This window comes from Lynx canadensis, chromosome C1 (assembly GCF_007474595.2).
Source record: "Lynx canadensis isolate LIC74 chromosome C1, mLynCan4.pri.v2, whole genome shotgun sequence".
NCBI classification, from domain to species: domain Eukaryota; kingdom Metazoa; phylum Chordata; class Mammalia; order Carnivora; family Felidae; genus Lynx; species Lynx canadensis.
In genome coordinates, this window is record NC_044310.1 from 176,011,828 (window position 1) to 176,026,142 (window position 14,315).

The 14,315-nt window shown below is 35.8% G+C and overlaps 1 protein-coding gene across 2 annotated transcripts in view; it reads left to right on the plus strand.

Moving 5' to 3' along the window:
* Positions 1-14,174, plus strand: part of WDR75 (WD repeat domain 75) — a 30,004-nt gene extending 15,830 nt beyond the window's left edge. For both annotated transcript variants that reach the window (XM_030324731.2, XM_030324732.1), the window contains exons 8-21: positions 51-139; positions 2,058-2,216; positions 3,022-3,081; positions 3,167-3,282; positions 4,315-4,490; positions 5,638-5,795; positions 6,184-6,364; positions 7,195-7,289; positions 8,103-8,198; positions 8,756-8,925; positions 9,462-9,521; positions 12,395-12,541; positions 12,853-12,944; positions 13,837-14,174. In XM_030324731.2, the coding sequence (XP_030180591.1) occupies positions 51-139; positions 2,058-2,216; positions 3,022-3,081; positions 3,167-3,282; positions 4,315-4,490; positions 5,638-5,795; positions 6,184-6,364; positions 7,195-7,289; positions 8,103-8,198; positions 8,756-8,925; positions 9,462-9,521; positions 12,395-12,541; positions 12,853-12,944; positions 13,837-14,041 (1,804 nt within the window). In that variant the 3' untranslated portion in view covers positions 14,042-14,174. The remainder of the gene's footprint in view (positions 1-50; positions 140-2,057; positions 2,217-3,021; positions 3,082-3,166; positions 3,283-4,314; positions 4,491-5,637; positions 5,796-6,183; positions 6,365-7,194; positions 7,290-8,102; positions 8,199-8,755; positions 8,926-9,461; positions 9,522-12,394; positions 12,542-12,852; positions 12,945-13,836) is intronic.
* Positions 14,175-14,315: the final 141 nt, after the last annotated feature.

Consider the following 14,315-nt stretch of genomic DNA (forward strand, 5'->3'; position numbering starts at 1 on the left):
CCTGACTTAATGCCTTTGGTGAAAATAACAATTTTGGTTTTCTCCAATAGGAGGAATTTTGATGATGATAAGAAATACACATACACATGTTTACATTGGCACCATGATATGGTTATGGATTTGGCTTTTTCAGTGACAGGTAAGTGCAAATTTAATAATTAAAATAATCTTTTGAAGTATGTGGATCAGTATTCACTGCATTTATAGTTTGAAAGGTGTAGAATTGCCTGCACCAGAGGAATCGTAAACACTTTTCTCTCACCCCTGTGGTTTGAGCTTTTTTCAGCACAATACCATTTATTTGAGGTTTCAGAGCCCATCAGAGTATCAAAGTGTATACCTATGATAAAGTCCTTGTTGTTAACTAAAGAACCTATTTAAATCATAATAGTTGTTTAAAATGCATGTCTGCAAAGTTAAGTGCTTGTTCATAAGAATAGCTGTAGTTTATCAGAGCAAATGATTATGCTAGTGCTTTACATGCACTACCTCATTTAATTCTTAAAGCCATGACATAGGCATCGTCTTTCTCCTTTTGCACAGAAAGGAAGTGAGATTTGTAGTTGAGAACTAACTTGCCTAAGGTCACACAGCTGGTAAGTGGGATTTGGACCTATGTCTCATTCAAAAATTTATGTTTTCAAATATTGGATGAGTTGTAGCTCATTTACACAAACTCTCATGTAGCTAAAATAGAACACAGGGTCTGAATTATTTAAAATTGTGAATGTGAATGAGGTGATCTACTAGAGTGGAATGTGTGTGTGCATATGTATGTCATGTTCCAGGCAGTGTCATTTCTTCTGCCCTTCATCCTCACTTCTATTTTCTTTGCTGTGGCCTCTACCCTAATCTGGGCCAAGACCGGTTGATACTTATTGTCACCGACTTTTCTTTATTTTGTTACCTTGTCCATCTTGTCTGCCACCTCTCACAGCAGTTAGCAGTCACAGCTATCTGTGGTGGCTTTACTTAAGCCTTAGAACATTTAGGATTAGCCTTTTCAGACGGGTCTTGGGGAAGAAGGAGTAGTTCGGCTAGTTGGCACTCAAAGGGAAGAAAATACAGGGCACCCTACCCTGCACCAAGGCTTTGATGTAGGCAGCTAACCTAGGCTTATTAGAGAGTTGAATTCTTGTTTTTATATTATAAGCCATGTGACTATTTCTAAGAATAGTTAAAATGGTATATGGTTGTCAGTAAAATATCAGCATTGATCCTGTATATGTATAAAAGAATTAATAGAAAAAGAAAATTAGTTGCCTGTGTAAATGAGCTACAACTTCTAGTTGCTTTGAGAACAGGTTATAAGTTCAGGCAAATATGAACAGTATAAACTGGGCTGGTGCTTTGCACCCAGTCACGCTGTGTGTGAGCACTGAAGTTGCTGAGAAATTTTATCATGGGTGTAGAAGTTTATTTACTTTTTCTACATCTGTTAAGATACTCGTGATTATTCTCTTTATCCCATAGTAGGAATTGATTACATTTATTTCTCAAGTGTTAAAATAATCTCACATTTTTACAATAAACTCAACTTTGCAATATATTATCCTCTTAACATATCCTTGGATTCAGCTTGCTGATATTTTTGTTGGGGAATTTTCATCGGTCATGAAATTGGCTTATAATTTTCTTAAAATTTATTAGTTTTAGTAAAGGGTTATGCTGTTCTTGTAAACAAGTTGAGAAATGTTCTCTTTTTTATTACCTGGAAGAACATAAAATTGGTTTATTTCCTAAATGTTTGGAAAATTTTGTCATTGAAGCTATCTGGCCCTAGATGATGTTTGTTTCATTTATTTTTTCTCATTGGCAGAAGAACTGGTCAGCAACAAACGAGTCAGATATTGTTGGAAAGGAAAATCCTAGGATCAGTGATTATTAAGCGTGTTATCTTAAGTTTATTAAAAGCTAGGAAGACACTTGTTTGCATATCTTTAAAAATAGTGTATTTCTCTAACATGGTAAGGAAATTTTAAACGTTGATTATATTTTTCTTTCGATTTTTTTCCCCCCAAACACTTCGCTTTTCATTTCTGTGGGTGGATGAGAAGGCACCAGTCTGCTGAGTGGTGGTCGTGAATCTGTCCTTGTAGAGTGGCGCGATGCAACAGAGAAAAATAAGGAGTTCCTCCCCCGTTTAGGAGCTACTATTGAACACATTTCAGTCTCACCAGCAGGGGATTTGTTCTGTACTTCTCACTCTGATAATAGTAAGTCTGAATTTGTTGTGAGGAGATGGGGTTGTATAATGCCTAAATTATAACTCTAGGGATGGAAAATAAGAGATCTAATTAAGAGTAGCATAGGATTTAACGAGGATTTTTTCTTCCATTCTTCCTGTTTTCTCTACCCCCTTTTTGACTCTGCCACCAGAATCCAACATTTTCAGGATCATTTTTATGAAAATGTAGAGCTAGGTGTATTTGGTTCTTGTTGTACCGCTTCTATTTCGAAATCTTTACATGTGAGATGATGTGGGCGTAGAAAGTGAGCATCTGTGCTTTCACAGATGTAATGACATTTTCAAAAAATGCTCATGTGGCCACTCTGCGTTAAGAGTCCTGTGCGTTCTGACGGGGGTGGCACAGTCTCATACGCCTCCAAAACTTTTTGCGCATTCTCTTACTACGGAGCCTAAATGTAGATCTCAGAGCTCACTGCCTCCTTTCCCTTCAAAAAACATAACTGTGAACAATCTATTAGTGCCGTGACTCGTTTCAAGGTAAATTGTGTCTTTTAGGGTAAGTTTCTGAATTAACACTTGATATATTCATATGCACAACTGATAAAACTTAAAGCCTCCAGAAAAACTCCTTCTCCCCAACTCTAGTATTTTAGCTAAATCACAAAATAAATTCTTGACTTTCTAATAATACTCTGAGTAAATTGAACTTACCAGTTGTTTTGTATTCTGGTGTATTTTAGAATGACATAAATTCAATTGATTTTTTTTTTCCTTGAAGTTCTGACCAATCTATGATTTTTTATTTATTTATTTATTTTATTTATCCACAGAAATAATAGTCATTCACAGAAACCTTGAGGCTTCCGCAGTAATTCAAGGCCTAGTGAAAGGTATTGCAAAACCCAATGGGTCTGCACATCTTAGAAGTGTGAATATTTGTATGAGTTTAACTGTTATTTGTCACTTCTTTTGCAGACAGTAATATCTTCACCGGTTTGATGGTTGATCCCAGAACTAAAGCTTTGGTTTTAAATGGAAAACCTGGCCATTTGCAGTTTTATTCTCTCCAGCATGATAAGCAGTTGTACAATGTAAGATTTTGATCCATTAATTAGCCTTAAATCTAATGAAAGTTTCCAACAGCATCACTAGGGTCAAGTAATTTATTTAGTAGCTTCTAAAAAAAGACTCTGTGCCTTTGTTTACTTGAACATTATCAGTACTATCTGTGGTTACTTAGTTGAATTGTTTACAGCATGATTCTAATGAGGCCATGGTTGCAAATTAAATCTACATGTAAGTCAGCTCTTATGCTGGCTCTGTATTTTTGTTTCAGACTGCATTCTAACTGTCACACACATCTGTGCCTTTGAGTCACAAGAATACAGAAATAATATGAGGGTTGTAAATACAAATATGTCTCTGTGGTAAAGTGTCATAAAATTTTTGGTGTAAAAAGGGATGCTTATTAATCCTGATAAACACAATCCAGACTCCCTACTTCTTTGTGCCCCACGGTACCCTTTATAGATTTAACATAATGGCTATACACTTGATCTGTATCACTCCCCTGCCTTTAAACCCTTTAAAGAAAGGAAATTTATTTCTTTGTACATTTCCAGTACAGTGCCTGGAAATAATAGTTACTTGATCCATATTTAGTAAATAGACAAGGGAATGGGATAAAAGAAACAACCATACATAAAATTCTGTCTACTTATAACGTCGCTGTCTTTCTTCACTTCCTAAAAATTGTAGGTTTTATTTTTGCTCTTCTCATTTTTAATGATACAGAATTTAACCTTGGGATTTTATGTAAAGCTCTTTGTTTATAGAAACAAGAGACAAGCATTATCTACTAAAGGTTCTGTTGTACCATGTGAATGGGTCAGTCATCACTAAAGTTTAAGGTCATTGGAGAATAATAATAATGCTATTGAACTGGTGCTATATAATGTCCTTAATAATGGCAGTTTTGGTATCCATAACTAATAAATATTTCCTTTTTTTCCTTTAAAAACCTGTTACTATAGATTCTGGAAATTATCTGTAATTCCTTGAAAACTTGAACATGTATGTGTTTACATTAATAAACATTTTGGATTCTTTTTTTAACCCTTCAGTTAGATATTATACAGCAAGAATATATCAATGATTATGGTCTGATCCAAATCGAGCTAACAAAGGCTGCATTTGGCTGCTATGGTAACTGGCTTGCAACAGTGGAACAACGTCAGGAAAAGGAAACAGAGCTTGAATTGCAAATGAAACTGTGGATGTATAATAAGAAAACACAAGGGTAATACTACCTATGTGGCTATTTCAGAATGGAAGATATTTGACTTTTTATTTTATGGTTTCATTTGTCTTTAAAATGTTTCATTTTGATAAATTTTAGATTTAGAGAAATGAGAGAGATGTTATTCTCCAAATAAAGCCTTTAAGCTTTCTGCTTTGAGAAAGTATTGGTGTCCTCCAAGTTTTAATGTCATCTCAATGCATAAATGAAGAAACATGAAAAAGTGACACTGCAAGGACATAGTACCTAATTTCAAGCAGATCCAAAATTAGAACCCAAATTTCTTAGTTCCTTTGCTCTTTCATTAACATTATGCTACCTTCTTCGGAAATAATGGCAGTAGTAGGCAGCAGAAGTGTATTGTAGTATAACGTGCGTGTTTTGATTAGATGGATTCACTAGTTTCATACGTTGATTATAGTAGCCATTTATCAAGTCCTTGGTGTGTGCCAAGAATTAGGCTTAGTGCTTTTGTCCTACCGATCTTCACAGAAATACTCTAAAATAAACTTATTTTCTACATTTTACAGGTGAGGAAACAGGCCCGGAGGGATTAATAGATTGTCACTAGTCATGCTTCTTATAACATGGACTTTTAAAAAATCACAAGACAGTTTTCTCCTGATGTTCTTTTAAGTACACTGTGCTAGCACAGATTATCTTTCATTCATAGCAGCACCCTGGCAAGCTGGAAACACGCTTTGAAAAAGTATTTTCTATGACTGTAAATATTGAATATTGACCAGGGAAGTTTGAATAGGTAGTTCTCTTTCTGTATTTTCTTGCCACAAGTAGGGGCTTTCATAGCCATTCCATTTTTTGCTTATTCTCTCAAAGGTAGATAGTAAGCCATCTGAGTTCTGTACAGTTTTCTTGCAGAGTTAATACAGTAGGCTTTCACCATAAGTTGACTGTATACATAATCATCTCTATATTGTGTAAGTTACATGAAGACAAAGATAATGTGTTAGAAATCTTTATATCTTGTGGCCATTAGAGATAGAACACTCAGTTGTCTATCTAGATGATAATTGTCAGTTGCCCATTCCTAAAGATGCTCTTATAAGATGTACCATAAGAAATTCTTACATGACAGTATATATCATATTGTTCTTATGTAAAAATAAATTGATTTCCTTTCTGTTAGGTTTGTTCTTAATACAAAGGTTAACATGCCACATGAAGACCACATCACAGCTCTCTGTTTCTGTAATGCAGAAAAATTTGAAAACCCCACCTTGGTTACATCTAGTAAAGATGGTCACTTCAAAGTATGGATATTAACAGATGATTCTGATATATACAGTAAGTTAATTAAATAAGGTATATCAATGCATAATTTAAAAAATGTTTTAAAATATTTCTCTTTCATGAATTGTATCCATTCTGGAAGAACATTTTCTACCTTATTTAATGCTGTGGGTCTTGATTAATTAAGTGCTGATTGTTTTTGTTAGGGTACAGTTTAAAAAAAAAAAAAAGGCAGTTCCTTCACTGTTCCACTAGAGGGAGGTCAGGATCTCCAGGAATGGGCATAAATTTCAAACCAATCAATGCTTTGTAGCATTTCTAAAGTTTCAGGGAGGTGGTTTTTTTGTTGTGCTTCTTTTGTAATCCTTATTGCTTATAACTACCTTAAAGTATTATCTAGCATTTATACCATTTCTGAATTATATGATCTATGTTTTCACAGAAAAAGCCGTTGGCTGGACTTGTGACTTTGTGGGTAGTTATCACAAATACCAAGCAACTAACTGTTGTTTCTCTGAAGATGGCTCTTTACTAGCAGTCAGTTTTGAGGAAATAGTTACAATATGGGATTCAGAGACATGGGAACTTAAATGTACATTTTGTCAACGAGCTGGGAAAATAAGGTAAATAATTTGGGGAGTATATCATTTCTTTTTTCTTTAACTTAAATGGGTCTTTCCACATAAACATTATTGGTAACTTATGCTTCTGCTAAAGGTAGTCTGTGGGTCAGTGAGAGTCAGCAGCAAACCAAAGTGGTGGGAAGCTAAAAATTCTGGGTATGTGAACCATTTGCTGTGATTTTACCCCTTTCTGAAATCCAGATTAACATTTAACTCTTGACCTACAGAAATTTTTTCTTTATAATAAATACTTTTCATGGTTGTGCTACATAATGGAAGCTGATAACCCTCAGTGGATCCAAACAATGCTTATCTTCTGTTTTCCCATAAAAACAATGTCATACTGAAACTTTGTTGCATCTAAGAAGGACAGAAGAAAAAGCATCAGTTATCTGCGATTTTACTTCAGGCAACTGGCATTTGAGGACAGATTTGCAGATGGCTAACAAAATAGTTTTTAATTCCCAACATATTTTGCTTTGTAAAACATCCTTCAGAATTCATATTGTTTCTTCCTCTACATTAAACAAGCATAAAAAAGGGTTTTGTTAAATACCTTTGTACATTTCACATGTTGTCTATAGTATGTGTCAATTATACTGTGCAGCATATTAGAAAAAAATTGATCATAAACCTGTTTGTAAAGAAACAAAAGAGCTAAGTAAACCTTTCCTTTTGCTCTCTTTAGCCCCTTTTTTCTGCAGGATAGTTGTAAACAAAAATATGTGTCTATCTAAAAATCTGCATTGTGTAAAATTATACTAGAAGTCTGCAATCCCAAACTCGGTGTGCTGGAACTGACAGATAACTTCCTTGTGGTTTTAATATAGGCACCTTTGCTTTGGGAGATTGACTTGTTCAAAGTATCTTCTTGGTGCTACTGAAAATGGCATTCTTTGCTGTTGGAATCTGCTCAGTTGTGCATGTAAGATCTTGTTTTACTATAAAGTGATTTGGCAAAGCATATAATAAGTGGCCATCAAACTTCGGCGTTTTAGGACTTCTGGGTCGTATCTTTGTGTCTCTATCCAGAGAGTATATAATTTGTCACATGTCATGTGATATCACCAAATTTTGGAGGGCTAGGCCTATAATAGACATACATTATTTATAAACTGCCTAGTTGGCCATAAATTGATTTCCATTATCCTGGCCTTTCTCTACTATGTATAATTTTCTGTTGCCTTCCATGATATCTGTCCTCATAACAATTTGAGGAATGTTTCTGCTAATTTGTAATGTGCATTATCCCTGACAGTATCCCTGACAGCTTTAATTTGTACCCTTTCACAAGCCTCCTAGTAAGTGTGGACTTACTTATTTTTACTCATTTCATTCATTGGTATTTTACTCAGTTGAGTATGTTTGGAAGGCATGGTGGTTGCTTAGTAATGAGCATATGTGATAGTCTCTTTTTATATTCTCTACAGTGATTCTGGTTAACGTTTTGCCCACGTTTAGCAGCTATGGTAAAGCACTGAAATAATAACCATGTCATAGTATGTGGAAGGAGTACTTTGTTTTTCCACTTCCTGCCCCTAGCTTTAGTGCAGCCTTCCACAGACATTTTCAGTTTGTTTCCATGTGTTATTTGGAAATATAAAATCCCTCTTCTTAAGAATAATAGAATTGATTGTCCCAGTAAAAATTCAGTATGTACTTTAAATAACAGGCTTAAAAAAGCTTTTGGTAAATCTCAGAAGTAAATTGCTCTTTTTCTGCTCCCCCCCTTCCCCAGTGGAATGGAGTGCAAAATTAAATGTTAGAGTTATGGAACCTGATCCTAATTCAGAGAATATTGCTGCAATCTCTCGGTCTTCAGTGGGTTCAGACTGTAAGTACACACCATACTTTGATAACACGAGTAAATCTCTTACCAAAATTTTCTTTTTAACGTCTTTAATATAATTTGAGTTAGACTTGCCTTTAAATCCAATGTTTGTTTTAGGCCATTTGGCCTGAGGTGTGCTATTGCCCTTTCTTGAGTTAAAGTTTCTTGAGTTAAAGTTTCTTGATTTTGCCCCTCTGAAGCATTTCAGGAAGCTTTAATCATTCTTCCTCTATCCTCTTGAAACACTTCTGCAGATCCCTATTCTAGTACCTACAACAAAATAGTGCAATAATATCTTGGTGTCCGCCTTCTGCAGTAGGACCTGGTCTCTGGAACGGGGATTCTTCTTCCTCTTTTTTTATCTTCATATCCTCATTCCTAACCTTCTTGGCACGTAGCAGGCACCCAGTAGATATTTGTTGAATCAGAGCCTAAAATAATCATGACCTGGGCCATTTACTCAATGGGGTAAGTCCCAGGATTAGTGTGATCTGCCAACCTGAGGCTGGAACTGACCTTTGCCGGCAAAATGTTATTGTCTGTTTGTTTTTTCCCTCTAGTGTTTGTATTTAAACCTAGTGAGCCAAGGCCATTGTATATTCAAAAGAATATCTCCAGAGAGGAAGTCCAGTGGGGAGTGTTTGTTCCACGAGATGTCCCTGAATCATTCACCTCAGAAGCTTACCAATGGCTGAACAGATCCCAGTTTTACTTCCTAACAAAATCACAGGTAACCATCCCACCTCAAAAAGGGAACCACTTTATATATATAATTTTCATCTGATTTGATATTTGAGAGTAATAGCCCATAACTGGTGGAACAGTTTCATTAAAAGATTACCTCCCAAAAGAAGGAATCCATTATGCTTCTTCACACAGCAGTCTTATTAGTGTAAGTATATTAGCACCACTTTACCCCGTACCTTTGAGATTCTTCTAAGTAGTGTCTGTATTATCTCCATGACTGTGGAAAGGCAGAAGACAACTAAAATCCTTTGAATGGTAGCTATTAGTGTGGTTGATATATATATATTTTTTAAATACAAGTGTGGCTTCTGGTTGATCCATCAGTTGAATTCTATTTCATTACTAGTCAGTTCTTAAATAAGATTTCTCAGAACAATCTTAACTGTCACAGCAGTTTGTCACTAAATATGTTTGAAGTTTTCTATTTGGGCAGATAAACATCAATATGAAATATTGACCTCCTTTTTTAACTCTACAACAAATTTTTATTTAGCTTTTGCATCATTAATCTCTTTTCAGAGTTTATTGACATTCAGCACAAAGTCTCCAGAAGAGAAACTCACACCAACAAGCAAACAGGTATGTTTTAGCCACTAATGGTGCAGACTACATTGCCTCCCTACACAGATAACCTTATCTGTTTGAATTCAGCTATGAGAAGAATGTTCCACCTGCCCTAATGTGGAATTAAACATATACTTGTAAGCTACTTGGCCTCTTTTGAGATTATATTTACTTTACAAATTAAAACTACGTTTTAGAAATATCAAAAATATATGCTTGTGATTTAAAGAGTCAAATAGCTATACAAGACTCTCAGGAAAACTTGTTAACATCACTGCCATCACCCACAAAGATCATCACTTTCAACTCTTCTAGCTGGAGTTTTTATTTGCCTCTCTATCTCTAAGAAACATGTCTATGTTACTAATTCTTTATTTTTCAGATTAAGTTATTATCTCTTAACTGATCAAGTTGTTACTCTTTTTCACACCACCACTTCCCTCATGTACATAACATACACACCTTTCCTGTTCCCCAGTTTTCTCAGTATAGATAAATCAGGTCAGTATTCATTATAACCAATAACAATTCACAGCTGAGTCATGTAGTAACCAACAGATTATTTTTCTTTTATTTGCAACTTTGTTTTCTCTAGGGTTAATGATTATCTTCTTATTTGTATAGTTTTCTGTTTGCTCAAGTTGTATAAATATTCTCTCAGAATTTTCAGATATATTAAGTATTCTTTCAAATCTTGAGTATTTCCCAGGAGCCTGTGATTTGCTTCAGTCTGGACTGATTGCTCTATAAACTTATAAACTTGCTACACAGTAGTTGTCATAGGATCTACATTCACCATCATTTGGGGAATCATTTTACCTCTAGTAGATCTTATAGCTTTCCCCTTTCTTTGGTCACCCCTTTGCTTTGATGAAGCACATTCTGTTAGTGCGTGGGAGGCAAATTTAAGACCTTGGATGTTTGGGAATGTTTCTGTTCTCTCCCACTTGAGTGGTTGGTTGAGTTATAAAGTAATAGGTTGAAAATCATTTTCTCTTAGAGCTTTGGCGGTATTGTCCTATTTTATAGCTTTGGGTGTTACTGGAAGTCTAATACCATTCTTATTCCTATTCCTTTGTCTGTAAACTAGCTTTGTTTTCCTCTGAAAAGTCCTTGAATTTGTTCAACAATTTATTGTTGAATATCTACAGGCCAAGAACTGTTCTAGATGATTGGAGTACACCAGTAAGCAAAACACTCAAGTCTCTAAACTTAATGGTGTTTACACTCTAGCAGCAAGATACAACAAGCATGAAATAAGTAAAATATGTAGTACTTTAAGAAGTGGTAAGAGGGTGCCGGGGTGGCTCAGTCAGTTTGGTGTCCAACTCTTGATTCCAGCTCAGCTTATGGTCCCAGGGTCGTGGGATCGAGCCCCACATCAGGCTCTCCTCTGAACATGGAGCCTACTTAAGAGTCTCTTTCTCTCTCTCTACCTCTCCCCCCCGCCATTAAAAAAAGTGGTAATTATGGATGGAGGAAAAGAGGAAATGGGTGTGGGGTGCAGCTTGCCATTTTATGTAGGGCAAAGTAGGGCTTGATGAATAAGAGACTTTGGCTTTTCCTCCAAGTAAAATGTGGAACCCTGTGGAGAGTTCTGGTTTTTTTAATTTTTTTTTATTTTTGAGAGAGAGAGAGAACCTTGGAGAGAGAGGGGGACAAGAGATCCAAAGCGGGATCTGCACTGTTCACGCAGTTTGATGCAGAACTCAAACTCCTGAACCTTGAGATCATGACCTGAGCAGTCAAAGTCAGATTCTTAACCAACAGAGCCACTCAGGTTCCGCGCCCCTTCAAGAGTTTTAATCCAAGAAATGACTAAGAAAGAATTCCTTCTTTGCCTTCAATTTGTCTATTTGTTACTTAGTGCTGGACCTTCTCGAATGGTGCTTTAATATTCTTATTTTTTTACCTGTTTTCTTTCTACTTTCAGGGAGATTGCTTCATCTTTATCATCTTATCTGCTTTTTTCTCTTTCGCATGCTCCCACATCCTTCATATGTGTGTTTTCCATCTGTTTTGGTGTCTTTCATTTCAGAGGTTTTCATCAGAGTCTGATGATTTCTTGGCTGTTTTTATTTAAAAGTGATCAAAAAAGTCATTTGGAAGGTCTTTGCCTAAGTAGAACTTCTCTGCTGGCCTCCGCCATCTGGCTATTTTTGAGAAAGTCTCCAAAGTCATTATTTTTAGGTCTTTTTATGATTGCCCAGATAAAATTCTTCTAAGTTCTTGCCTAGAGGATATCAACCTGGAAGCACGTTCTGTGAAGTACAACTGCCTGCAGCTGTGACGACACTGCCACCAGCCCCCACCAGGCAGTTCAGTTTAAAGTCACACTTTTGTTCCACTCTCCCAAGAATGTACTTCCAGCCCTCTGCTGGGGCTCAAAAGAAGATCTAGGAATCTGAGTCCTCTCTAAGCAGACATTCAGCCTGGCTCCCTGGTTATTTATTAGCACCAATTCCTGGGCCTTTGCAGGATTCCACAATATAAATCAGAATGCTTCCCAGCCAGCTTAGGATTCTTTCTCGGGTCTACTAAATTACTTATCACTCTTGAACCTGCTTTCCACCTTCCAACATGTTATTTACCCATTTTCTTTCTCCTGTGGGTTTATGTCCTTTTGAAAACCCATTTGCTGTCATTTGTCATTGGGGGAGAAGCAGTGTTATGTATTTTGTTCTGTCAAGTGTCCACTGTTAGCTTTTCCCAGAGTAAGTGGGCTGCCAGACCTCAGTTGCTTTACCTATAAAGTGTAAGAATCATGCTAGATAGTTTTTAAAGTTCTTTCCATCCTTGACATTTTACGACTCTGTAGTACTTTTTTTTTGGAGTCAAAGGCAATTCTTTTTATTGAAGAAATTTCCCTTTGTCTTAAATCTTTATAGCTACTAGCAGAAGAAAGTCTTCCAACAACCCCATTTTATTTCATATTGGGAAAGCACAGGGAACAGCAGGATGAAAAAATAAATGAAGCTTTCGAGAGTGAACTGGTACAACTACCCTTAACAGAAAATATACCTGCGATTAGTGAGGTAAGTGATTCACAACATGAAACAGATTAAATACATTAAAGCACCTTATAGTTTTTATACAGTTTATAATTTTTGAATATTTGTATACTGTGCAGTTTTAATATCTAAACCAAATAACATAAATTTGCAATTCCAGATTATTGTGGTCTGACCTGACAGGAGGGGAGAGATTATTGTTCGCTTAAGTATAGGAAGGCGGGAATAAATTTTTTTTTTGGTTTGGTTTTTCTGTGGAGAAACCTGTTACATTCAGCCGGTGGCATTAAATCATTTTAAATGAAACTCTATTTTCCTTGTTTTTTTTACTCTAGCTTCTTCATACTCCAGCCCATGTATTGCCATCTGCTTCCTTCCTGTGCTCCAAGTTTGTAAGCTCATTGCTGCTGTCTAAGGAGACCAAGAGGTAAAGCAGTTTTTAAAATATGTTTAGATATTGTTTTGGGAAACAAAATGGTTATGTTAGCCTTTATTAGAATGTTCTTTCACTTTGAGGTTTCAACATGTGTGGGTTAGGACACTGACCTGCACAGTCAAAAATCTGCGTGTAACTTTTGACTCCTATAAAACTTAACTACTAATGCCTACTGGTGCTTGGAAGTCTTACCAATAACAGTCAGTTAACACACATTTTATGTGTTGTACACTGTATTCTTACAGTAAGATAAGCCAGAGAAAAGAAATTAGGAAAATCATAAGAGAGAATACATTTGCAGTATTGTACTGCATAAAAAACAAAAATCCATGTGTAAATGGATCTGCAGTCCAAACCCATGTTGTCCAAGGGTCAACTGTATTTCTCTTTATTTAAGCTTTAACATGTAGTTAAAGGATATGTGACGATTAAGCCAAGTAAATAAAATACATTGAAAATAACTTTCAGGAAGACCTCATGTGTGTACCGTTTAAGGATTTGATCTATGATTAAAAATTACACACCTGTTTTTTATAATAACCCGTAATTTATTAAAAAAAAATTTCATGTTTGTTTGAAAGAGAGCAGGGGAGGCATAGAGAGAGAGAACCCCGAGCAGGCTATGTGCTGTCAGTGTAGAACCCAACATGGTGCTCAGTCTCATGAACCGTGAGATCATGACCTAAGCCCAAAAGTCAGATGCTTAACTAACTGAGCCACCCAGGCGCCCTAACCCATCATTTTTAAAGTGCACTTAATAAGGTTTTTCATTTACTTTCCCTGTATGGTTATATTTCTACATAGGTGTCTTAAATTAGAAACTTATTGTTTAGTTAGAAAAATGTTTGTTTAAATTGTTTGTTTTATTCTGTTGTAATGAAAGTGGTGAAGAAATTCCTGAAGACGTAGATATGGAAGAAGGAAAAGAAAGTGATGATTCAGATGAAGAAAATGATTTTACTGAAAAGATCCAGGATACAAATAACACAGACTTGGGAGAAGACCTTCTACATCAGTTGTCAAAATCTGAAGAAAAAGAACTAAGAAAATTCAGGAAAGTAGACTACAGCTGGATAACTGTCCTTTGAGCCTTGGAGGTGGGGGAAGGTTCTTGCACTTTGTGTTTTTTTATTGTACATTGATACTCCAAAAACATCTAATGTTATTTCTCTTCTTAAAATATTAAATATGAACAGGATTTACTTTTTAAATAACTGGTAATTCAAAGCTGTCTTTGCATCATTCTTAGTGTTCCTGGGTGCATTCACATAGACACCATCTCCTTTTTATTTTGAGTAACATCAGCCTTAAAAAAAGCTAGTTTTCTCACAGGTGATTATAGCATATGTCCCCTTATTTGCA